At 51.9% G+C, this 22,301-nt stretch overlaps 1 protein-coding gene across 1 annotated transcript in view; it reads left to right on the top strand.

Moving 5' to 3' along the window:
* Positions 1 to 22,301, top strand: part of ARHGAP39 (Rho GTPase activating protein 39) — a 103,058-nt gene that overhangs the window by 49,716 nt on the left and 31,041 nt on the right. The window contains exons 3-4 of the mRNA XM_026048160.1: positions 1,994 to 2,152; positions 10,282 to 10,716. Coding sequence (XP_025903945.1) covers positions 1,994 to 2,152; positions 10,282 to 10,716 — 594 coding nt within the window. The remainder of the gene's footprint in view (positions 1 to 1,993; positions 2,153 to 10,281; positions 10,717 to 22,301) is intronic.

Below are 22,301 nucleotides of genomic sequence, written 5' to 3'. Positions count from 1 at the left end.
GCTGATAAGAGGGAAGGAAATCGGATACGTCCTCTCCTTTCTCTGAAGTTGTCCTTTGAAGCTCTGGGGTTTTTTTTTTTCACGTGCGAGTTGGTGTCTTATCCCTGTGTCCTCCAGGCGAGAAGCAACGTTAATGATTGCAAAGTCAGCGGTGTAAAGGCTGCTTCAGGGCCGGTGTCTGCAGCGAAAGGGTCCTGTCCTGCAAAGTCTGGCCTGGGAAGGAACGATGATTAGCAGGTATAAGTTCATGAAGGGAGAATGCAGGGAAGAAGGGGACAAGCTCTTCTCATTGGTGGCCAGCGATAGGACAAGGGGTAATGGCCATAAGCTGGAGCACAGGAAGTTCAATCTCCAGGTGAGGAGGAACTTCTTTGCTGTTAGAGTGACAGGGCAGTGGACCAGGCTGCCCAGGGAGGTTGTGGAGTCTCCTTCTCTGGAGGTCTTCAAAACCCGCCTGGATGCCACCCTGTGCCACATGCTCTAGGTGTGCCTGCTTGAGCGGGAAGGTTGGGCTAGATGATCTCTAGAGGTCCCTTCCAACCTTGAATATTCTGTGATTCTGTTGCTGTTTGTCCCCCTTGGTGCCCCGAGGTGCCCAAGTTGCTCCTCTTGAAGCAGCCCAGAAAGCTCTTGGCTGCTGGAAGAAGTCCAAGGTGCAACTAGAAGGGTGTTCGTGTTTGTTCTGAATTATGAGCTATGACAAGAAACACCTTGGCCGCTGGTCCTCGCCTGCAAGAGCAGAAATGGTCCAAGATGGGGTTCATGAGCCAAGTATAACCAGAGGCTTCTTTTTTGACCCACCAAGGTATTTGTGTTGGACATCAGCACATCATGGGGGTCTCCAATCACACGAGCAAGTTGGTGAGTCCCTCCCATGCTCCCCAATGGGCTGATCTCTCCAGGGAAAGCCGAGGAAGGAGGCCTGGTCCTCCTGGATCCCAAAGGAGACCCACTGCTTCTTGGTCTTCTCCTTAGCTCAACACTGATTAGAGCCTCTTTCCCTCATATTTTGCTCCTTCTGGCACTCAGCAGCTTCGGGATCTCCTGGCTTTGGAGGCCACATCTGGAGTATCCCATTTAATAGCTACCGATGGACTTGTCCTCCTTGAACTTGTCTGCTTCTCTTTTGGACCTATTTATGGTGGATTTTTTTTTTTTTTTGGCTGTGTTGCTGAACAAATCCTGCAGTTTAATTATGTGCTATGGAAAGTAATTTCCTTTTAGTTGGCCTTTAAACCTACTGCCTGCTAACTACAGAGCTGCCAAGAAAATGCGTCCGGAGAAAATGAAGGACTGTTTCCTATTCCCCATCTTCGCGCTACTCCTGTTTCCTGCAGCTGCAAGGAAAGCAGCAGGAATTGGGGAAAGTGAGGCCCGGAGTTAACCCAAATTAGCCATAATGGGAAAACTCCACTTTCAGCAGTGTCTTTGCTAAGCTAAAATAATCTTAGGCTCTACTTCATGCTCCTTTGGGACGTCTGCATTCCAGACTGTCCTGGTCGGCCTGCCCTGAATCCTGTCCCGGGTCCAATGCACGTGGTTTTAAACGAGATATCTGCAAGCACCCAAGACGTTTGCCCTTTGCAGCCGTGCAGAGCACCCTGTCCTCCCTCCTGTTATCCCTCTGCAGTCGTTCCTCACCCTCAAGGTAGGGCAGGTGGCATCAAGGCTGCATTTCTGCATCCACGCTGCCTTGCGGGTGTAGATCCCAAGCTCACAACCGGACACCGGTTATTGCTCTGCGTTTCATTTATGAAGTTTCCAAGCATTTGTTTTCCTGCCCTCTCTTTGGCAGAGCCTGTTGATTCGGGATGATTCCCGAGAAAGAGAGGCTCGCACGTGGGCGCATCCCTCGTAGCCGAATTTGGTCTTTCTACTATGGCCTTGTCTTCGGCTGCTGCTTTCTCCCCCACATCCCGCTCCGGCGCCGACTCCTCACAGCGCTCCTTTATTGGAGCTTGAATTTTCTGCCACTGCCTCCGTTTTCGCTTAGTTTCTATGGGAACGGCGAGAAGGTAGAAATGGAAACGGCCTCGTGCTGCCCGGTGCATCTGGAGGGAAGGATTCGGTTTGAGGCAGAGCGAGTCCAGGAGGCTGCGGAGCTGCTTGGAGGCGGCCGGGGCGGTGAGAGCTTTCCAAGGGATGAAACAAGGTACGTGGCTTCATCCACCCTCCAAAGCAGCGAGTTGGGGCGGCCTCGGGGGAGAGGCTCTGAGCAGAAATACTTGTGGGGCAGCCTGCTGCCTTTTTTTAGTTCCTTGTTGCTAAGCCTGAGCTCTCCCGCGCTGGATCTTGGCCCAGATCTTAGTGCCTCGAAGTCCCGACGGAGCTGGGACATTCCAGCAAGGCTTTTTTTTTGATGTTGTTCTTATTTCTTTTTTTTTTTTTCCCTGGTTTGGGGAATTTTGAGTTGGGCTTTGGTTCATCGGGAGCTGGAAAATGGCCATATTCCTCCTCCACCCTCAGCTGGGAGTCGCCGGATGGACCAGCTACCACGATGCGGGCGAGGAGGTGCATCTAGGGATGCTTTAATGTGTCTACCTGCACATCAGCTCTGCAGCATTAACAGCAAATTAAGAGTAAGTGGCAAAACTTAGGACTATTCCTCGCATTTTACAGGATTTTGTTTCAACACTTGACCAGGGAAAAGCAGATTCCTGCCTCCTATCCCTTTACAAAGGAGGCGAAACCTTCCGCGGGAACTCGGCGGTTCCCATAGCGATTGCAATATATTAATATTTAAAAGCGGTGCTTCAGGTTCTCCAGATATCTCTGCCACCTATCAGGAAGCGAAGGAGCTGGCAAGGGCTGTGATTAACCCACGGCAAGCCAGGAGGGAGGCTCCGTCCCATGCAAAAAGGCTCCTCATAGGTGCCCTTGGCAGCAGGAGGCTTGGAGCTTGCTCGGGACACACCTGGTGTGGTCCTGGATATTCCTGGTCCTGGATATTTCTACGTTTTAGTGGAAATTTCTACGTTTTAGTGGAAATCTCTACATTTTAACGTAGCCTGCAAACTACTTTCGCGCTGCAAATCTCACCTTGGTGTCTGCAGAAGCTAAAGCTCGCCAGATGACTTGGAGGATGCTCAGAGCAGATGCAGCAGGCTCTGCTTGCACCAGATTGCCCCTGCTTGCGTGGTCCTCGCCCAGAGCAGCTGGGTGAGCAGGGAGGGCTGAGGCAGCATCTCCCAAGCTGCTTTAATGGTGATTTGCAGAGAGCCAAGCAGTCCACGTGGCCCTGCCTCTTGTTTTCTGCTGCCAAATTCCCTTAAGACAGCTACAATATCCCACAGTTTTCTGTGCAAATGCCGTGGCTGTTGCCAGGCTGTGGATAGGAAGGGAGATGCTGCTAGGACGTGGTCGAGGGTTTCACCCAGGGCTTCCCGTGCCCCTCTGCCTCTCCTGGACCATTCCAGGTCCCAGTCCAAGAGCTGCTGCCCCTGGTTTGGGTGAGACAGCTCAAGGCGTCCTGCGTAGGTGGCCAGCGCGGTGGCCAATGTGATGTCCTTGCTGCCATGTGCTCCTTGGTGGCAACCAGCAGTCCAGAGCACAGAGGCTGCAGGTTAAATTGAAGGCTGGGTTCACTAGGGAGAACATATTTGGGCTTGTCCTGGTCTCTCTGGGGTGAGTCACCATGATTTGAGCTGCCCTGCTAGACATGGAGCAAGATATATATATGTGTGTGTGTGTGTATGTACATATATATATATATATATTTATATATCCTTGTTTTTTTTCAATTTCTGAGCAGGGTATGTGGTTGTGGTGCCACTCCAAGAAGTTATTTGTAGGCTTGTGCCCTGCACCCCTGTTCTGCAGTGCGCTCTGCTCCTCCAGCACATCTAGGGTGGAGACCTGAAGTTACCTTTCCTCCCAAAACGTCATTTTTCTCTGTTTCCTACCAGAAGCACGAGCTGTAGGTACCGAATTACGCTTAAATCCTAGAAGTGAGAGTTTCATTCTGGCTTTAACATCTTCCATAGAGACTGATGACTCTATAAGCAGACCCAGAACTATCTTCTAGGGTGGTAGAATGAGAGGAGGAGGAGGAAGGGCCCGAGGCTGGGAAGCCAAGGGAGGGATATTGAATTACTGGAAGCTCGTGGTGGTCTGAAGCCTTAGCTGAGCCTTCATCATCATCATGACAGTGATCACTTAAAGCTTCCTCCAGAGCTTCAGAAGGGTTTGGGTGATGGAAGGAGGGTTCTTCTTGATGAATCCCAGGACTTCCCGACGTACCTCCTGGCCCTCTCTGAAGGCAAGAAGTTCTGCTCAGGTGTGCAGAAGACCAAATAGGACTGCAGCAGATGCCCTCAGGAGCTAAGTGATCAGGGAATGTAGCAGGGAAATAGTGTGTTAATTTAGAGACTCGGCTGCATGCTCCGCGTAGCTCAAATCTGATGCTGAAAAAATGAAAAGCATCCAGTCTATTGACTACAAAATGTCTGGGGATCCTTTGAGTAGAATAAGCTCTGACGCCTGTACGGGATATCTCCTTAATGTTGTTCCCTGAAGCTCCTAATCTAATCTAAAAGACTTTGGTATGTAAGTGCTGGGGAAGAGAGGGATCAAATACGGGATATACTTGTACCTCTTCTTTATGCATATATATTTATTTCTTTTAATCTGGGAAATGGCGTCTGCTCCTCAAGCTGTAACTACCCTGGGTTTCAACCCAGTTGACTTTGGTCATGGTGGCTTCACAATGGGATGACGGACAAGGGAGGCTGGAGATGTGCTGGCCAGAGCCGAACGGGTAAATACCCTCTTGGGAAGTTTTGTGAACCCTCAGAGGAGACTCTCCTGAGTAGGGCCTGATTCTTGTGTACGCACATGGTTCATGAGGCCAGTACTGGAAGACTGTAGAGAGATGACTGGAAGACGTCACCAGCTGCAAGCCCACGATGAGAAGGCTTAGCTAAGCTAGGGCAAGGTGCCTTGATGTCTACTGAAGGTCCTTGCTTGGTTGCTGGCTCTCCTGCCTGCAATGGTCTGCTGGGAGACCAGGAGAGACCTTCCCAAGAAAGACCATAAGAAGGCACCAGGTTTGCACCTTGGAAGGATCTCTTGGAAACAGAGCAGAGATGCTGGGGCCACGTTGCTCAGTCACAACTACAGCGATGCAGGTAGTTCTGGACCACAGGAACCCTCTCCCTTAGCAGCTCCTGTGTCCTTGTCATAGACTCCAGTGGGCTGAAGCAAGCCCAGCATCACAACCCCTCCATTTGCTCTCCATTTTTGCCCCCTTCTCCGAGTTCTGTAAATTAGCTTGGAATTTCTGCTGCTTTGCTCTTGCACTTCTTTTTCCTTTATTTTTTTCCTTGTTTCCTTTGTATCCCACCTACACAGATTCGTTGGGAATGGCCTCTTTTTTTAATGCACAAGAATATGGCTTTAATCAGGGAACGCTACGAGCAGTCAGTAAATGCTCATGGATCCAGCTGTTTGCAAAAAAAAAATGAGTTTTACTGCTTGCATCCCCTGGAAAATTTGCTTCCTTTTTGGGGAAGTCACCTCTGAGGTGCAAAGCTGTAATGACCCAGCACTTGAGTGCCATGGACCATCGTGGCCACCCTCACGGCTTGGCTGTGGGTAAGGAAATAACCCGGATAAGGAAACGTGCTATAGGGACACATAGCAAGGCATAAGGGAATGTGCTAAGCTCAAGCTGCTCCTTGGGAATCCGCGATGTTGTTGGACGAGCCCCGTGCACAAAAGCCGAGCTGATCCTCCAGCTGCTCGTGGCCTTGATCTGCAACTCCCTTGCACTCCATAAATCTCTGAAAACTTGCAGCTCGTAAAGCTGAGGAGAGGACAGCAGCGTGTAACCAAAGCAAGAGCTGTTTGGGGAGAAAACGGAGATTTTTGCTCTCTTCCGACGTGTTGGTGGCCACGAGAATTGCAGTGAGAAGGTAGAGAGGCAGTGGCTGAGCTCCAGGGCCACGTTGGGACGTAAAACCCAGGGATATCCAAGCAAACGGGTTGTATCCTGTCCCCACCCTTCGCTCATCTCTTCCAGGTGTAAAAATAAAAGAAAAAATGAGCAAAACTCCATGCATCCCTCTGCCATGGACGGGCTCTGACCCCGTTGCAATGTCAAGGGAAGGATAGGGAGCTCAGCATGCTGGAGGCTACCCAGGGAGGTTGTGGAGTCTCCTTCTCTGGAGGTCTTCAAAACCCGCCTGGATGCCACTCTGTGCCACATGCTCTGGGTGTCCCTGCTTGAGCAGGAAGGTTGGACTAGATGATCTCTAGAGGTCCCTTCCAACCTTAAATATTCTGTGATTCTGTGAGATCGCCGTTACGTCACTGGAGGTGGAACCACCTTGCTGAGGGAGGTGGGCAGGGGTTGGTGAGCGGTGCCCACCAGAGGGTCCAGCAAGCGCCATCCCAGCCCTTATGGCCACAGGTGGAGATGTGGAGCTCGCCTTCAGCAAGGAAGCATGCAGCACTGAGCTCCCGCTGCCCAATGCACTCCCCAGGTTGCTAAGACTTGGGGAAGCTTATTAGCATGGAAAAAGAACATGGAAAAGCAGCAAAAAGCCCGTTTTTCAGCCCAGATCGGGGCCACTTGGCATCGTCTCTTGAGCCCTTTGGTTGCACGGCATCACGATGAAGTCCCTTCAACACCTGAGCAAGGAGAACATCCAGCCCAGCCTCCCCAGCTCACTTCTCCGGGCCTCTACACATGAGTTTGTGCAGAGAAAATGATGCGAAACTTGCTCGTGTCCCAAAAGCTGCAAATCTAGGGCTTAAACCCACTTAAATGCAGCTCCTACTGAGTGGGAGCGACTGGAATTTGCAGGAGCTCCATCCACCTTGAAGCTTTCCTGCCAGCTCCAGCCACGCCAGCAGAAAAACTCACTGCCTTTAGTAGCCTGCGCTGGTTTTATTTTAAGCTCAGCGCATCTGTCAGGCCGGTTAGTGAAGAACTATTGCACCTTTCAGTTTAATGATGTATTTTTGCCAAGACGCTCCTTGGCACTGAAATTACTAGCGCAGAAGCAAGGCCCGGCTCCCAAACGCGTGGCTGTTCTGCTCTGCCCAAAGTTAATAGGGTTTTACTGCTGATGCTCAGCAGTTCTGCGTCTCCACCTTTCCTGTGTTCGTTAGGTTGTGCTTTCTAAGGTGGACACCTAGGAAGAATGTTTTTTCCATGGGCTGAAACCCTTTTCTTTTGTTTATTTAATGAAGCACTCCCATAAAATATAACATAATAAGCTAATAACGCAAGTTGTTGTGCTGAGGGCCAGTGGTTGAGAATGAATCGACATAGCGTTGGGTTGACCCAACCCAAGAGGTGGGTTGACCACCTGGTCCTGCTGCCGATGGAGCAGGAACCTTTAGAACCTTTGGGAAATGTCCTTGGAGGGGAAGTCTGCTCAGAAAATGGACCCTTTGGAAGAGGGGGAAGGACCCCACGAGTGTCTTCGCCTTGAACTTGCACACTCGGGCTCTTGCTGTGGACCATGTCCTTCCAAAGGGGACGCACACATAGGATCAATAGCGATTCCTGACCCTGTTACGCTCTCCCAGGGAAAGATGCTTGCCTTGCTGTTTTTGCCCCTGGTAACTGTCGCTATCGATGCATTTCAAGATGTTTTAAGCATAAAATGCTTGGAAATTTAAGCTTCCAATAATCGGGTTGCATGATCGCGCCGGTGTCTTGAGGGATACGGGAAACAATTTTCCTGAAATGCGGCCTGGATGAGGCCGCAAAACCCACCCCATCCACTTGGTCTCTGAGGCCACCTGAAGCTACCAGCACGAATCCCGGCTCTCCAAAGCCTGGCTGATGGTTCCTGATGGTCCTGTGTCCCACTCCGACATCCAAGCGACTTCCCCTGAGGCTGCCTTTGCCCATCTCGAGATGCCGATATCCAAGTGGAGCATCTCACAGGCTCCTCTCCTGGGCAGTGAGGCTTGGGGCATCCCCACCATCATGGGGACGTTTAGGATTCCAGTTCACCAGGACACAGGGATGGAGCTCTGGATGAGAGGTATGGGCCCATGGAGAACCAAAAGGACTCCCCACCACTGTGGATGTGTTGGCCCAAGGAAGCTTCGTGGGATGGAGGTATTTGGGTTCGGATCTCTGCTAGCTTTGGAGGCTCCTCACTGCTCTCCATGCCCAGCTTCCCAGTGCAAAGGGAGGTGGCCCTGGGCTATCGATCCATTATTTCACCGAGGTGCCATGTATTGAGCTAATGAGTTGATCAATGACCCCAGTAAATTAGAAGACGGAGAGAAAGGCGAACAGTTAAAGCTCAAATTCCTCTTCTCCAAAGGCAGGGAAAACAGTGATGCTGGGAAGGAGAACCCAGGCACTTCCCAGTGTTATTAGCCTGGTAACTCACAGCAAAGACCAAGAGGAAGTCAAAGGCTCAAAGCTCTTATATTTTCTTAACGAATTATGGACTCACCCAACGCTCAAAGCAGGCAGTGACCTCTGGACAGCATCTAGCCCAACTCCTGCTCAAGGAGGGTCACCTGCTCGAGTGCCCAGGACCCTGTTGAGGCAGTTTTAGACCATCTAGGGTCTCCAACGTAGGGATGGTTGGAGACTCCAACCTAGGAAGGATGGAGACTCCAGCAGCTCTCTGGAAAACCTGCCCCAGTGCTCTGTGACCCTCACAGTCAAGTGGTTTTTCCTCGTATTTGGGTGAAATGTCCCATCTTTCACCTTTTTTGCCTGTTGCCCCTTGTCCCACCGCTGAGGAGCTCCCTTCCTGCAGAGCTGCTTTCCAGCAGGTCAGTCCCCACGTCCCCTGTCCTGCTGCCTGGGGCGGTTCCTCCAGGACCAGCAATTTCAGTCCTGGCTTTGCAAGAACAAAAAAGCCGTGCCTAGAGCTTGCCTTGTGTATCCCGAGCCAGGGTGGACCCGTTTCCTCACTTGAGATTTGCCCAAAGCTGGGGACCCCTTGGTGCCTCCAAAGCTCCATCCCTTCCAAAAGAGGAGTCTTGTTCAAAGTAGAAGGCCATCAGCTCTAAAGGCTCAGTTTTCTGATTAATGCGTCAGTTTTAAATGCCGCCTAGTTGGATAAGCTTCACTTAGCGCGCTGAAGGGTGGATGATTTTTGCCTGTATCTGTTTCTGCAGCTTTTCTAAGAGTTTTCTGCCTTGAAAAGGCAGCTGCGTGTCTCGTGTGTGGTTCTGCCCAGGCTCCCCTAGGAAAACGGGAGATTTGGAGTAAATAATGTGGGGTTGTCTCAGTGCAGAGCGTGGATTAGCGGTGGGGAACACCTGCCCCGCTTGGGGTAATCCGAAACGTGGGCCGGGGCCTGGTGTCTGCAGCCCCCGTTGTCGTTGGGATTTACCCAAATCCTCTTTGGCAGCTCGGAGATCAGCAGCTGGCGACTGGTCCCGCCTGCCCCGCCGAGGTGGGACCACGTTGGTGCCTCCGGGTGGTTTCTTGCCTCCCCAGTACCCTTCACTGCCTCCCCAATAGGGGTATTGGGGAGTGACATGGTGACATGGTGCCGAGCGAGCTGCAGAGGGGTCAGTGCCGTGGAGGGCAACCAAGATGATGAAGGGACTGGAACATCTCTCCTATGAGGAGAGACTGAGCTGGGCCTGTTTAGTCTGGAGAAGAGAAGGCTGAGAGGGGATCTGATCAATATGTATAAGTTCATGAAGGGGAAATGTAGGGAGGAAGGGGTCAAGCTCTTCTCAGTGGTGGCCAGTGACAGGACAAGGGGAAATGGGTACAAGTTGCAACCCAGGCAGTTCCATCTCCATGTGAGGAGGAACTTCTTTCCCGTGAGGGTGCCAGAACCCTGGAACAGGCTGCCCAGGGAGGTTGTGGAGTCTCCTTCTCTGGAGATCTTCCAAACCCACCTGGATGCCACCCTGTGCCCCGTGCTCTGGGTGTCCCTGCTGGAGCAGGGTGGTTGGATGATCTCTAGATGATCTCTAGAGATCCCTTCCAACCTAAACCATTCTGGAATTCTGTGATTCTGTGATTCTGAGGGCTCAGGTCGTGAGATGCGGTGGGTTTGCGGTCAGAAGCGATGGCTGGTGCAACCTGAAGCCCGGGGAGGTCCTTTTGTTGCACTGGCAGATCTGCCGACTTGGCCTGCAGGCTGAAGATCAGGGGCTGGTTTGTAGAGCTTTGCAAACACGTGGTCGATGTGAGAGGGGCTGTGGGGCTCACTGTGTGCAAGCGTGCACAGGAGAACATCAGAGCATCCCACCCAAGCCCTCCATCCTCTCCATCCTTCTAGGTAACACACGTGTGCTCCCTGCAGGCATCTAATCCTCCTTCTCCTTGTTCCCCTGCAGGCTGGAATGGGTGGAAATCATCGAGCCTCGCACGCGGGAGCGCATGTACGCCAACCTCATCACGGGCGAGTGCGTGTGGGACCCGCCGGCTGGCGTGCGCATCAAGCGCACCAACGAGAACCAGTGGTGGGAGCTCTTCGACCCCAACACGTCCCGCTTCTACTACTACAATGCCACCACGCAGCGCACGGTGTGGCACCGGCCGCAGAACTGCGACATCATCCCGCTGGCCAAGCTGCAGACGCTGAAGCAGAACACGGAGTCGCCGAGGGCCTCCACGGAGAACAGCCCCGGCAGGAGCAGCAATGTGAGCAGGGAGGGCAGCACCAGCTCCTCCTTGGAGCAGGAGCTGGAGGGCGGCGAGAAGGTGCCCGAGCAGCCGCGGTCGAGCCGGCAGGCAACTCAATACGCCGTGGTGAAAGAAGAAATGGAAAGGTGAGAGCGGTGCTGCTTGTGGGTCACGAGCGGGGTCTCTGCGTGAGGGGTTGCTCATCCACAAAAAAGTCACCGATGGGAAGGGTATAAGCACCTTGGAAAGGTTTTTCTTCTTGCTAAGCATGACATAGATGCTCTCCTACAAGGTTCATGGCAGAAGTAATTTCCTAGCTCTTGAAATCACAGAATCACAGAATATTCAAGGTTGGAAGGGAGCTCTAGAGATCATCTAGTCCAACCTTCCCACTCAAGCAGGCACACCTAGGGCATGTGGCACAGGGTGGCATCCAGGCGGGTTTTGAAGACCTCCAGAGAAGGAGACTCCACAACCTCCCTGGGCAGCCTATTCCACTGATGTGTCACCCTCACAGTGAAGAAGTTCCTCCTCACCTGGAGATGGAACCTCCTGTGTTTCAGCTCATGCCCATTACCCCTCATCCTATCACTGGCCACCAATGAAAAGAGTTTATCCCCTTCCTCCCTTCATTCTCCCTTCCTGAACCTGAAATGCATCATTTCTTACAAAATGGTGCAGTTTTCAATCATTTCCTTGCATGGGGTTCCTCCTGGGCTCTCCCTACCGGGGCAAGGTGCCTCCTGCCGCAAGCAGGGTTGTTCCGTTGGACTGCAGAGCTTCTGGGAGAAGCTTCACACTGAACAGTGAGTCAATGCCCGGTCTCTAAAGTCCGTTTTTAAAAGGATGCTAACAACATCATGGCACATCCGCTGCTCCGAGCGCTTCGTCTCACACCGTAGGACTTGCAAGTTGGACTATTTGTCATTAATACATATTTATTTTCATAAACAATAACTCTTAAAATATCTATAAACCTTCTTTTCGTGCATCAGTGTGAACGATGCTGCTTGCAAATGATTAGAGATAAATTTCTGCTCAGGATCTCATGGCCACGGGGGACCGGGATGGGAACAGCCGGCTCGGCGGCTGCTTTCACATGGGACCTCCAGGAACTCGGGGCCAGGGTCCACGTTGGAATGAGGGTGGCCCTGATCCCATAGCGTTCCCGGAGATCCCGCAGTGGAAGTGCCGAGTGTGCAGCCTGCGAGCTTCCATGCAAGGCAGGTTTTGATCCTCAGCAAGGTGGGGAGCTCCCTTGAGAACGTCCATGACCAACGGGCACCGCTGCCCACCATGGCCAGACCTCGAGGCTCTGTTCGTGGTGCACGGCCACCGGGGACACGGGGTCTTTGCTCACCCATCCCCAGCGTTGCAACCTGCCCGTCCCCCCCGTCCCTCTTGCTTGTGGCCTCGAGTAACGTCATGCGCTGGGAGCCACTTGTGCAGGCTGCATCTGGCCACCCATAAATCCTCAACTGCTGTTTCCGTAGGGAATGTGCAGATTCCCTCCTGAATGGGAATGTGGGTTTTTTTCCAACTAAACTGCCAACTTCCCTAAAAGCCGTAATTCTTCCCCCAGTCTGCACTTGTTTCACTGAACTGCAGCTGAGAAGAGTAATTTTATCCCTCCTGCTGTGTAGGCGGGATCTTCTGTCCCGCTCTTCCTGTCCCCAAGTCAAACGCTGCATCTGCTCCATGCAGCTCAACCCCTGGTCCACCCAGCTGCTCTTTCCATGACACTGTCCCTGTCTCTGAGTAATTGCAGCTCCTGCAAAGCTTGGAGAGAAACAACTTCTTGCTCCTTCTGTAGCATCAAGGGTTAACTAGGGCTGAACGGAGGGATTTGGATCTTAATGCTGTGCTTTGCTGCAAGAACATGTGCATGTTCAGTGGCTTCCTGGAAGAAGAGAGAAGATCCATTCTCTATTTTAGCTTTAGTATCCTGGATTTTAGAACCTCAGTGGTGTTTAGGGCTTTAGGACCTCAGTGGTGGCCACTGACAGGACAAGGGGCAATGGGTACAAGTTGAAACACACGAAGTTCCATCTCCGGGTGAGGAAGATCTTCTTTACTTTGCAGGTGCCCGAGCCCTGGCGCAGGCTGCCCAGGGAGGTTGTGGAGTCTCCTTCTCTGGAGGTCTCCAAACCCACCTGGATGCCGCCCTGTGCCCCGTGCTCTGGGTGTCCCTGCTGGAGCAGGGCGTTGGACTAGATCTCTAGAGGTCCCTTCTAACCTTAATGATTCTGTGGTTCTGTTATTTGTTCGCTCTCTCTTTGGATTTTCTTCCAGTGTTCTGGGCTGCAGAAACTAGCTCGGACCTTGCCTCGGAGGACCTTGTCCTCCATCCACACCTTCTCTCCTCCTTTTTGGTCTTGTGGCTATCCAGACATATTACAAAGCTTCTGAGAGGGGTTTGAGAAGCAAGGACCACACCAAGGCTCCCATTTAGAATGGTAGAAGGTCTCTACAGGTTTCTACAAGGTTTCTACAGGTTTCTATGGGGTTGGGCTAGATGACCTCTGAGGTCCCTTCCAGCCTTAAGCATTCTATGATTCTATGATTCTACAAGCAAATTGTGGGGTGGCTTTGCTCCTGGCTTCCTGCCACCACGTGCAATGGGCTTGGGAGTGTTCCCAGGAGCTGACGTGCTCTCAGCACCCCATGCACCCAGGCTGTAGCACCATGGCTGGAAGCTCTGCCTTCATCCCCATAGAGTCTTCTCAAGGTGGTGGGACTTGGAGGGTGGCAGCAGTGGCTTTCCTTGGCTATGTGAACACATCAGGGCTGCAGTTTCCATGCATTTCCCCCAATATGGAGGTCTCTGTGCGCATGACCCAAGGGTTGAAGATGGGCTCCAGGCATTACTGTGTCCTCTGGATCTGCAGGAGCTCTGCTGGGCTTTGCAGGGCTGGAAGGCTGCACGTCCTTCCTGTCTGTGGCCATTCTTAGTCTTGGCCTCATTGAAAGACAGTGCAACAGAGCTGGTAACATCCCATCTGCCCATCTTTGAGTGGGGGGAACTTGAGCATCTCCTGTGTGGTGACCATGAACAGGGGTCTCACTGACAGCAACCCTAAGTGAACCCCGTGGTCTGCTTTGGTTTGAGTCCTAGCTAGGTCCTTCAGCTTCTCTAGGTCACAGCAAGGCAGCCTCTCCCCTAATTTGCTTTCTTCTTAAAATCCTAGTGGCCTCTTAATAGAGCCCACATCAACTGTGGGGTGACACACACGTGGCAGCAGGGCCATGGCATGCCATGGTGCGGCCAGAACTTACCTCCTAGCTTAAAAACTAAACAAACCAACCCCAGGCCCCAGATGCCACTAGAGGGAGCAGATATTCTTGTTGGGTGGATGGTTTCCACCTCCTTCCCTGGAGGTGACACCAGAAGCTGGCGCTGTCCCTTCAGCTCAGCAAAAAAAGCCATGTCAACATCTCATCCTGGCAGAAGTGCCCCGTGATGTCTGGAAAACGAGTTTCCTCGGTGACCACCTTGGATGAAGGATGCACTGAAAGGCCCGGGGACCTCAGAGGTCCCTGAGACCTGCCATGGGACGAGTCTCCTGACCTAGAGGTAACTCTGTGAAGACACTGCTGCGGTGGGATGGTGGAGGAGCCTCCTGGTTCCACCACCTAGGACCAGCACGGGAGGCAGCAGCCAGGGCTTTGCAGCAGCGTCGGCCTCCTCCGGTGCCCAGGCACGGAGCTGCTCGGAGCCAAGACGCTGGAGAGGCTGGAAGAAGCTCCTGCAGGACCACAACTGCGGAGCCCACCTGACCGGGACGGTTTGTATCCGTCTCCGATTTCCAGGTCCCTCTAACGAAGCCGAGGAGGGCCTGGCTGCTCCCCTGGCCGGAGCATCCCGTGACGCCGAGATTTCATCCCCAGAAGTGGCTGCTGCTCTCGGGCCCCGCACAGATAAGCGAAACATGAGCTGTGCAAATTAAAAATTGATTTTTGACCGAGGCGACAGCGGCGGCCAAGGGCAGAGCTGGTGGAGGTGCTGGTGCCTCGAGCTCCCGGGCTTCTCGGGAGCGATTCTCCCCGCTTCTCCTTGTGGCTCCCGACCACCATCAACGGAGAGGAACGAGGGGAGAACATACTCAAAGATGGGTCTGAGTATAATGATCTTTCGTTATGTAGATATCTAAATATTTAGATCAAGCTTATTGTGGGAGTCCATATATGGCTGAAATATTCTTTGGCTTGTTAGCAACTTTCTTTTTTGTTTTTAATTTACAGCCTCGTGTTTTGCTTTAAGCATTAAGGTACCTACCACCGTGAATAGACTTCTGCTGCCCCATGGTGGGCCAAGGAGAGACGTTTAGTGACAGCAGGCAAGAGCTTGGCCTTGCAGGAGCCTTCGAGTTTCCGTAGGCCTTGTTTTCTATAATTTCTGTGATTTGATGGCCCCGGGCCCTCTGCCCACCCCCATGGTGGCTTTGGCCTGGTGGGCTTGTAAAGGCTCAAGGCTGATGGTCATGGGTGACCACACTCTTCTTTCCATTTCTCGCTCTTCGTCTTCCTCAATGAAGTGTGTCAGTTGTCCCCTTGGCGTAGGACCTTAGCAGACCAACCTGTGTTCAAGCTGATGCTTTGGTGGAGAGCAAGCAGTGACGTTTTTGGAGAAGGTCTCAGAGCAGCCAAACCCACTGCACGTTGTCAGAGACCTCACCGGACGTCAGTGGGTTGTGACCCTTGCTGGAGGTACCGATCTTTGCGCACTCACAAAGCCAAGGAGAGCGGAGCAAGAGCACTAGCAACCCCAAGATGGGAAGGAGACATCCATGTCCTCAGCATCACTTCTTCCGTTGGAGATAATGGCTGCAAACGCTTTGTTTACGTAGAAAGGAGGTTTAAATGGGGGTTTATTTATGAGGAGTCAGATCTAGAAAGGGAGTTTGTGCAGGGCAGATTCAACAAGCCCTCATGTCTAGGGAAGTTTTATCACCATGAGCTCCTTCATCCTCAGGGAATTTGCTGCTGCCGAGCAAGCTGGACTTGTATTTCTTACATGGCTTTAGCGAATGTGGAACATTCCACATTCCTAGGAACTGAATTCCTGTTCCTTGGAACAGGCTCCCAGAGAGGTTGTGGAGTCTCCTCCTCTGGAGATCTTCCAAATCCACTTGGATGCAACTGGGTGCCGCGTGCTCTGAGTGTCCCTGCTTGAGCAGACGAGTTGGACTGGATGATCTCCAGAAATCCCTTCCAACTTTAGCCGTTCTGTGAAATGGGATTTGCACGTGGCTATAATAAGCAGCTGGATTCAACCTGGGAGACAGTGGTTGGAAGCTTTGCCACACTGGGTCAACTTGGCAATCCAGCATCTACTAACCTTCAGGCTCCCAACAACAGGCTTGTCTCGGTGGTTGGAGGTGATAGAGTCCTTCCCAGGCAGGTTTTCTTGCTTCTGGTGTCTTGCCGTAGACGTTAATTTGCTTGTCTTAAAAATAGTTGCTCCAAACCCTTGAAGACGGCTTCTTCAGGGAACAGAGAGGACAGTTGCATCTGCGTCGTCACAGAGGATTGGCCAAACTCAGACCAAGCATTTCACCTGGGGACAAGTGACAAGCCCGCACAGGGATGACAGGCAGGGCACATCCTCTGACCTTCCAGGAGAGCTTTCCATGGGCCACCACACACAACCCTTCAAATGGGGCATCTTCTGCTGAAGGTCCTTCTCCTGGGGAACCATGCCCAAGTTGCTTCTGAAGACCTGTGCTCTTCCTACAGGTCTTTCCCAAGTCACAGAGTCCAGTGTCACACTGGAGAAGACAAATCTGACTGGATTAAGTGTAGCTGAGCTGAAATAGCTGAGGGTTTTTTTCCTGACAAACCAGTTCCTGAGATGCTTGGGGGCTGTCTGGGGCCAAGACATGATGCTCATGGGCTCTGTCAGTGTCTCGAGGAGAGCAGGGCATGGCCCGGGGCTCGGCCGTGCTGCTCTGCAAAGCAAACTGTCCTCCCTGCTGCAGGAACAGCCGTTTTCTTCCTGCAGAGCCTCCAAACTTAGAGATGCTACCTCAAATTAAGGAGAACACGCGTTTGGCTGGTTGTGGAGAAGCTGCTTCTCCGAACCTTAAGGGAATGGAAAAAAAATCAACCATTTTGTTCATGGCTGTCTCAATTTGCTTTCGTCTCTGAAGGCAAAGGGAAGATCCCCCGTGCCGGGCTGGGAGCGCAGGTGGGTCAGTGACATAAGTGTCATGGGGAGGCTCCAGGTCTCTGCAGAGATCTCTGCCCTCCGCAAAAACAAGCCCTGCAGCGACGAGCGGTTCTCAGAGGGCTCCCAACCCAATGCTTTGCCTCTAGCTGCTCTAACTGGGGCTTAACACGTGAAATCCAGAGTTCAGCTTCTTTCGTTGGGTGGACCACCACCCTGGATGCCACGTAAGGCTTCAATTTTCCTGGCTGGGTGGCAGCAACGTGTTTGATACAGGTCAATTTGGGAGGATGGTGCTCTCCATCTCACTGCACTCACTCCCTTCTCCTTCTGGTGGTACCTGCACCTCAAAGAGCGTCTGCAAACAGCCAAGGTGACCTCTGTAAATTGAGAGCTCTCCTTGTGGTGTCTGCTGTGGATGGGCTCGCTCGCAAGCCATACACTTGTCATCCTGTGGCTTGCCTAGGAACGCGTGTCTCTGCTGATGGACAACGTTGGAAAGGTGGAAGAGCCGCTTCCTGCTGCACAACTGAGAAATGGTTATGGGTTCAGTCCCTGAAGTGGTTAAACCTCAGTTTAGAGGCAGCCAGCGCAGGGAGGAGAGCGGGGAGCTCTCCAGCTCGCAGGCAGCAACGTGGCTCCAGAAGCCGGAGCTGAAATGGGTAAATATTTAATACCGAGATAACGAGCCTTGGGAAGCGTTTACCAAGGGATCTGCCAGACCTTCAGTTGCCCGACATCCGTGTTGACTGGCTCTTCTCTAAGATGTGTTCTTGGAGAATGGAGTCTAAATGCCCGAAATAGCTGCATCTTCCCTCCCATTGCTGAGAGCAGAAGAGTGAGGTCCAGAAGAGTGAGGTCCAGTGAGGTCCACCAGTGCCGCTGGGATAATGTGCCCTCATGATGTGTCACTTGAAATTCTTCTATTTCCAGTGTTTTATCCACAGGGAGGGTCTGGAGAGAGAGCCTTTGTGAGCATAACCCATGGGCAAAGCGGGAGGTCAGGGTGGACCAAGCCCCTGTGCGGGTTGATGTCCGTGAATGCCGCTGTTGGGGCTGGTGTCCCTTGGAGCAGGTTCACGGGAGTCACTGTCATCGTTGCAGGAATGCTGCCAGCGTGGGGAAGGGAGCGTTTAAGGCGTTTGTAGGTGTTTTGGAAGCTCTACTGTTGCCTCGGCCTCTGCAGAAGAAAGGAGAATGGCAGAGTCGGTACAAAATCCTTACCAAGGAGGCCTTGCAAAGAAGTCCTCACAAATTAACTGTCTCCCAGAGATTTTTTGTCTGGGCTTATCCTGTAGGGTGGGCTTAACTGGGATGGGCCCATTCCCACCTTGACCGTGACAAAAGTAAGGCTCCATCTCTATGATATCATCATCTTCTATCTTCTATCTTCTTCTATCTTCTATCTTCTTCTTCTATCTTCTATCTTCTGTCACCATCTTCTATGATACTCTATGACACTCTATGATCTCACTTTGCCCAAGCTCTCTTGCTTTCCCCATACAGGAGCAGGACTCTCCTGTTTAGATACTTGGCTTAGCCGTGAGTTCCTCCTAGTGAGCATAGATGGGCAAAGGGGAGAAACCTCCAGGTCCTTCTAGCTGGTGGTGCCGGTTCTCCCTTTTGAAGCATCCACCTGGTTGTGCTCAGAGCCACCAGCTTTCATGGCCACCATCACCTCCTTCACACTACTGGTAGGAAGCAGTCAGTGCAGAATTCAGTGGTGGACAACATTTTCAGTTCTGCAAATTGTGTTCTTGAGCTTTTGTGGGTTCTGAGCCTTTCCAGGTGGAAATCGCTTCCAAATGGTGCTCATGTGGCTGTATGAAGCTATTTATGCAGCTTGGGCCTCTATTTGCCACCCTGCAGGTGGTTCCTCAGCCCTCAGAGATGCTCAAGTGCTTCACTGTATAAGACCATGGATATGAGGGTCTCCTTCCCACTGGAGGACAGCAGCTCGCCTTCCCTGATGCTGCAGATCCATCTACGGCAGTAATTCCCAGAGCAGTTGTGTCCCGTGCCAACCCTGTAGCACTAGTCCCAAAGCAGGTGGTCAAACCATCAAGGTCACCGTCTACTTCCATCTTGGCTTGTGATCCCAGGTGCTCAAAACACCAGAGATGGTGGGATTCCTGCTGGGAACCAGCCCTTGTGGATGTGTCCCGGGAAGAGAACTGCAGCGTGCCAGCCTCCTGGGAAGGGACCTTAGTCACTTCTCCTGAAGCCTTGGAGCCTGGACTCTCCATCACTTTTCCAGGATTATTGCTGGGCAAAGCTCAGCTTGCTTTGGCTCTTAGCTTCCTACTTGGCTCATTCCTACCTACCCATCTGTGGAGTGAGGAGATGGACCCAAGTGGTCCAATCGTCAGATCCTTTCCTTTCGCTCAGAATCCTCTTTTTTTCTCTTCTGAGGCTTTTAGGACTTGCAGTTTTCAAAACCACAACTGCTGTAGTAATAATACTGTTTTTTAAATTGTCTAGATCCTCCTTGGTACCCTAAGCAGAAGTCTGATCTTAAAATGTAGGACCAGCTCCCCGATACCACAGGATGGTTGAGGTTGGAAGGGACCTCTAGAGATCATCTAGTCCAATATCCCTGTTCAGAGAAGGACACCAAGAACACAGGGCTCAGGGTCACTACCATGGACTTCACTAATGCATTTTTTTAACAGTAAATCAGTAGTAGTAGTAAGTAGTGGTGATCAGTAATTGCTGTGTTGGTTTATGGACCCGTCTTGGTCATTCCTTCTGTCTCATCTTCCAGTTCAGTCACAACAACATTCCCTTTAAAACAAGTGGTTTAGAAAGTCCCTTAAATAAGAAAAAAAGTCATGAATACGTGGTCAAAAAAAAGAATTTATGAGCCCTAGACCTTTTATTTAAAGCATTAATAAAAAACAAGCAAAAGTGATTTTTGGGCAGCCAAGGAAGGTCTGGGCAGTTGTCCTGCCAGCGAGCAGAGGTTGCCTGGCCTAGGAAGCTGTGATTGGGGCTGCAAATTTAGAAGGATCATGGCAATAGATGGGGTTAACGTGCACTTCCTTGCAGCTGCTTGCAAGTCACCTTTGGTAGGTTGTCAGCAGCAGCTGCCACATCAACACCCGAGAGAAGGTTTAACGTGATTCACCCAGGCAGGGCTTTGATCCCCGCGTCCTAGAGGACTATTTCAGGTGGCTTCTTTGGGCTCCGCTTTTCTCCTTGCCATTGCCTAGGAGCAGCTCCGGGCTTAACCCGTCCTTCTCCTGCCTCTCCCAGGCGTTGGATGGCAAGACGCTTGAACCTTCTTCTTCTCCCCCATGAACTCGGAGCCTGGATGGGAGAGGACCGAGGAGAAGGGCTCTGTGCCCTATTTCTTTTTAATATTCTCGCCTTGAGTTCCCCACTGCCTGCACGAAGGCTGGCTGGCTGGATGGATGGATTAGATGGATGTCTGCCTAATGCAGCAGGGCGCTGACGTAGGTTGCCCGACCCAAAACGCAGGTTACATAACCGCAAAGGAAACGGGCGTTCGACTTTTATTAGAAGCGGGGGCTGTAATTAAGGGTAGGGAGGCTTGCGGGCCGGTGATTAGAGCCGAGGATTAGGCCCCGGGATTTCACTTCTATTCCTGGCTTTGCCATTGAGCTGTGCTATTTCGGTCGACTCACTTTCGCTTCTTGTAAAAATAAAAGCAGCGCCGTTCCCTCGGGGCCCTTATGACACTTCCTCCTTTAAGGGAAAATAAAACACACGTTTGATTTTTTTACCACATTTCTTAGGTGCGCAGCCTGCTCTTACTGATGCTTTCAGCGCAGAGCTGGAGTTAGTTTGGTTTTTCAGAATATTTCAGAATATTTCAGAATATTTAAGGTTGGAAGGGACCTCTACAGATCATCTAGTCCAACCTTCCTGCTCAAGCAGGCACACCTAGAGCATGTGGCACAGGGTGGCATCCAGGCGAGTTTTGAAGACCTCCAGAGAAGGAGACTCCACAACCTCCCTGGGCAGCCTGTTCCACTGCTCTGTCACCCTCACAGTAAAGAAGTTGCTCCTCACCTGGAGACGGAACTTCTTATGCTTCAGTTTGTGGCCATTACCCCTCGTCCTATCGCTGGCCACCAGTGAGAACAGCCTGTCCCCTTCCTCCCTGCATTCTCCCTTCCTGAACTTATACATATTAATCATATCCCCTCTGAGCCTTCTCTTCTCCAGAGAAAACAGGCCCAGCTCACTCAGCCTCTCTTCATACGAGAGATGCTCCATTCCCTTAATCATCCTGGTTGCCCTTCTCTGGACCCTCTCCAGAAGCTCCACGTCCCTCCTATACTGGGGTGCCCAGAACTGCACACAGTACTCCAGGTGCGGCCTCACCAGAGCTGAGTAGAGGGGCAGAATCACCTCCCTTGACCTGCTGGCAACGCTCCTCCTGATGCAGGCCAGGATGCCATTGGCCTTCTTGGCCACGAGGGCACACTGCTCACTCATGGTTAACTTAGTGTCTACCAGGACTCCCAGGTCCCTCTCCGTGGAGGTGCTTTCCAGCAGGTCAAGCCCTAATCTGTACTGATGCCTGGGGTTATTCCTCCCCAGGTGCAGGACCCTGCACTTGTCCTTATTGAACCTCCTGAGCATCTCCGGGATAGCTCCATGCTCCAGGTCACGTTTCCGAGCTGCCCACCCTTGAAGAACGATGGAGGTGTGAGGTTGTGTCTTGGCATCTTTTGCAATAATTTCGTCATTTGCATGAGCGTGAGGATGCCCAAAACAGATTTGAATCCATTTGTGGTGCAGCAGTTGGACCCCATTAAGCACCCGTTGGACTGCCCTTCAGTCAGAAATTGCTCGCAGTTTGGTTGACCTGAAATCACTTCGGGGCAAATTGAGAAACTAAATTGCAGCAGTTTTAATTCTAGGGGGTTGTCCATAATGAAGCAAATAGGCCCATATCTACATCGTTGAAGTTGAGACACTTCAATAAAGGATCAAATAACCACCATTTCTTGGGACGAGCATTTAGGGCCATTCATTTGTCACCACAGGAAGCCTGGTGATGTGCACACAACGACCTGTTGTTTTGAAGCCTGTTGATCCCTGGCTGGGGACACTTGCACTGGGCTTTGGGTGGCGGGAGGGATGGGTGGCTTGACCCTGCTGTGCCAGCCTAGCACCCCAGCGGTGCAGTGGGGTTGTGTGATAGCCTCTCATCCAATGTCTTCAGGATAGGTCTTCAGAAATGTTCTTCTGTTGACTTGTTTCTGCCCTACTTTGGCCGACGATGCATCTTCATGGCTAATAGGCCACCAGCTGGGGATTGTTCTGTAGATATTGGCCGTGAAGGATCTCTAGAGGATCTAAAGACCCTTTCCCAGCTCTGCCATGTGCACTTGGTCCTTGACATGGTGCTGTAAGGAATTCAGCCTTCCCCTGTGTGGTATCGTGGTCCTGCATGGACCATCTCTAGTCAAGTCCCCATGGAGAAGCACCCGTGTTCCTGCCAGAGCACGTCTAGTGATGCTGTCCTGCATCTCTCACATCCCTCTTCTACAGAGGAAGCTCTTCCCCAGCATCGTGGCTGCTCTGTGCAGA

The sequence above is a fragment of the Nothoprocta perdicaria genome, unplaced genomic scaffold (genome assembly GCF_003342845.1).
Source record: "Nothoprocta perdicaria isolate Ctin4 unplaced genomic scaffold, notPer1 scaffold_517, whole genome shotgun sequence".
NCBI lineage: Eukaryota > Metazoa > Chordata > Aves > Tinamiformes > Tinamidae > Nothoprocta > Nothoprocta perdicaria.
Note: the sequence above shows the minus strand (reverse complement) of the source record. Positions and strands in the feature narration are given on the sequence as shown.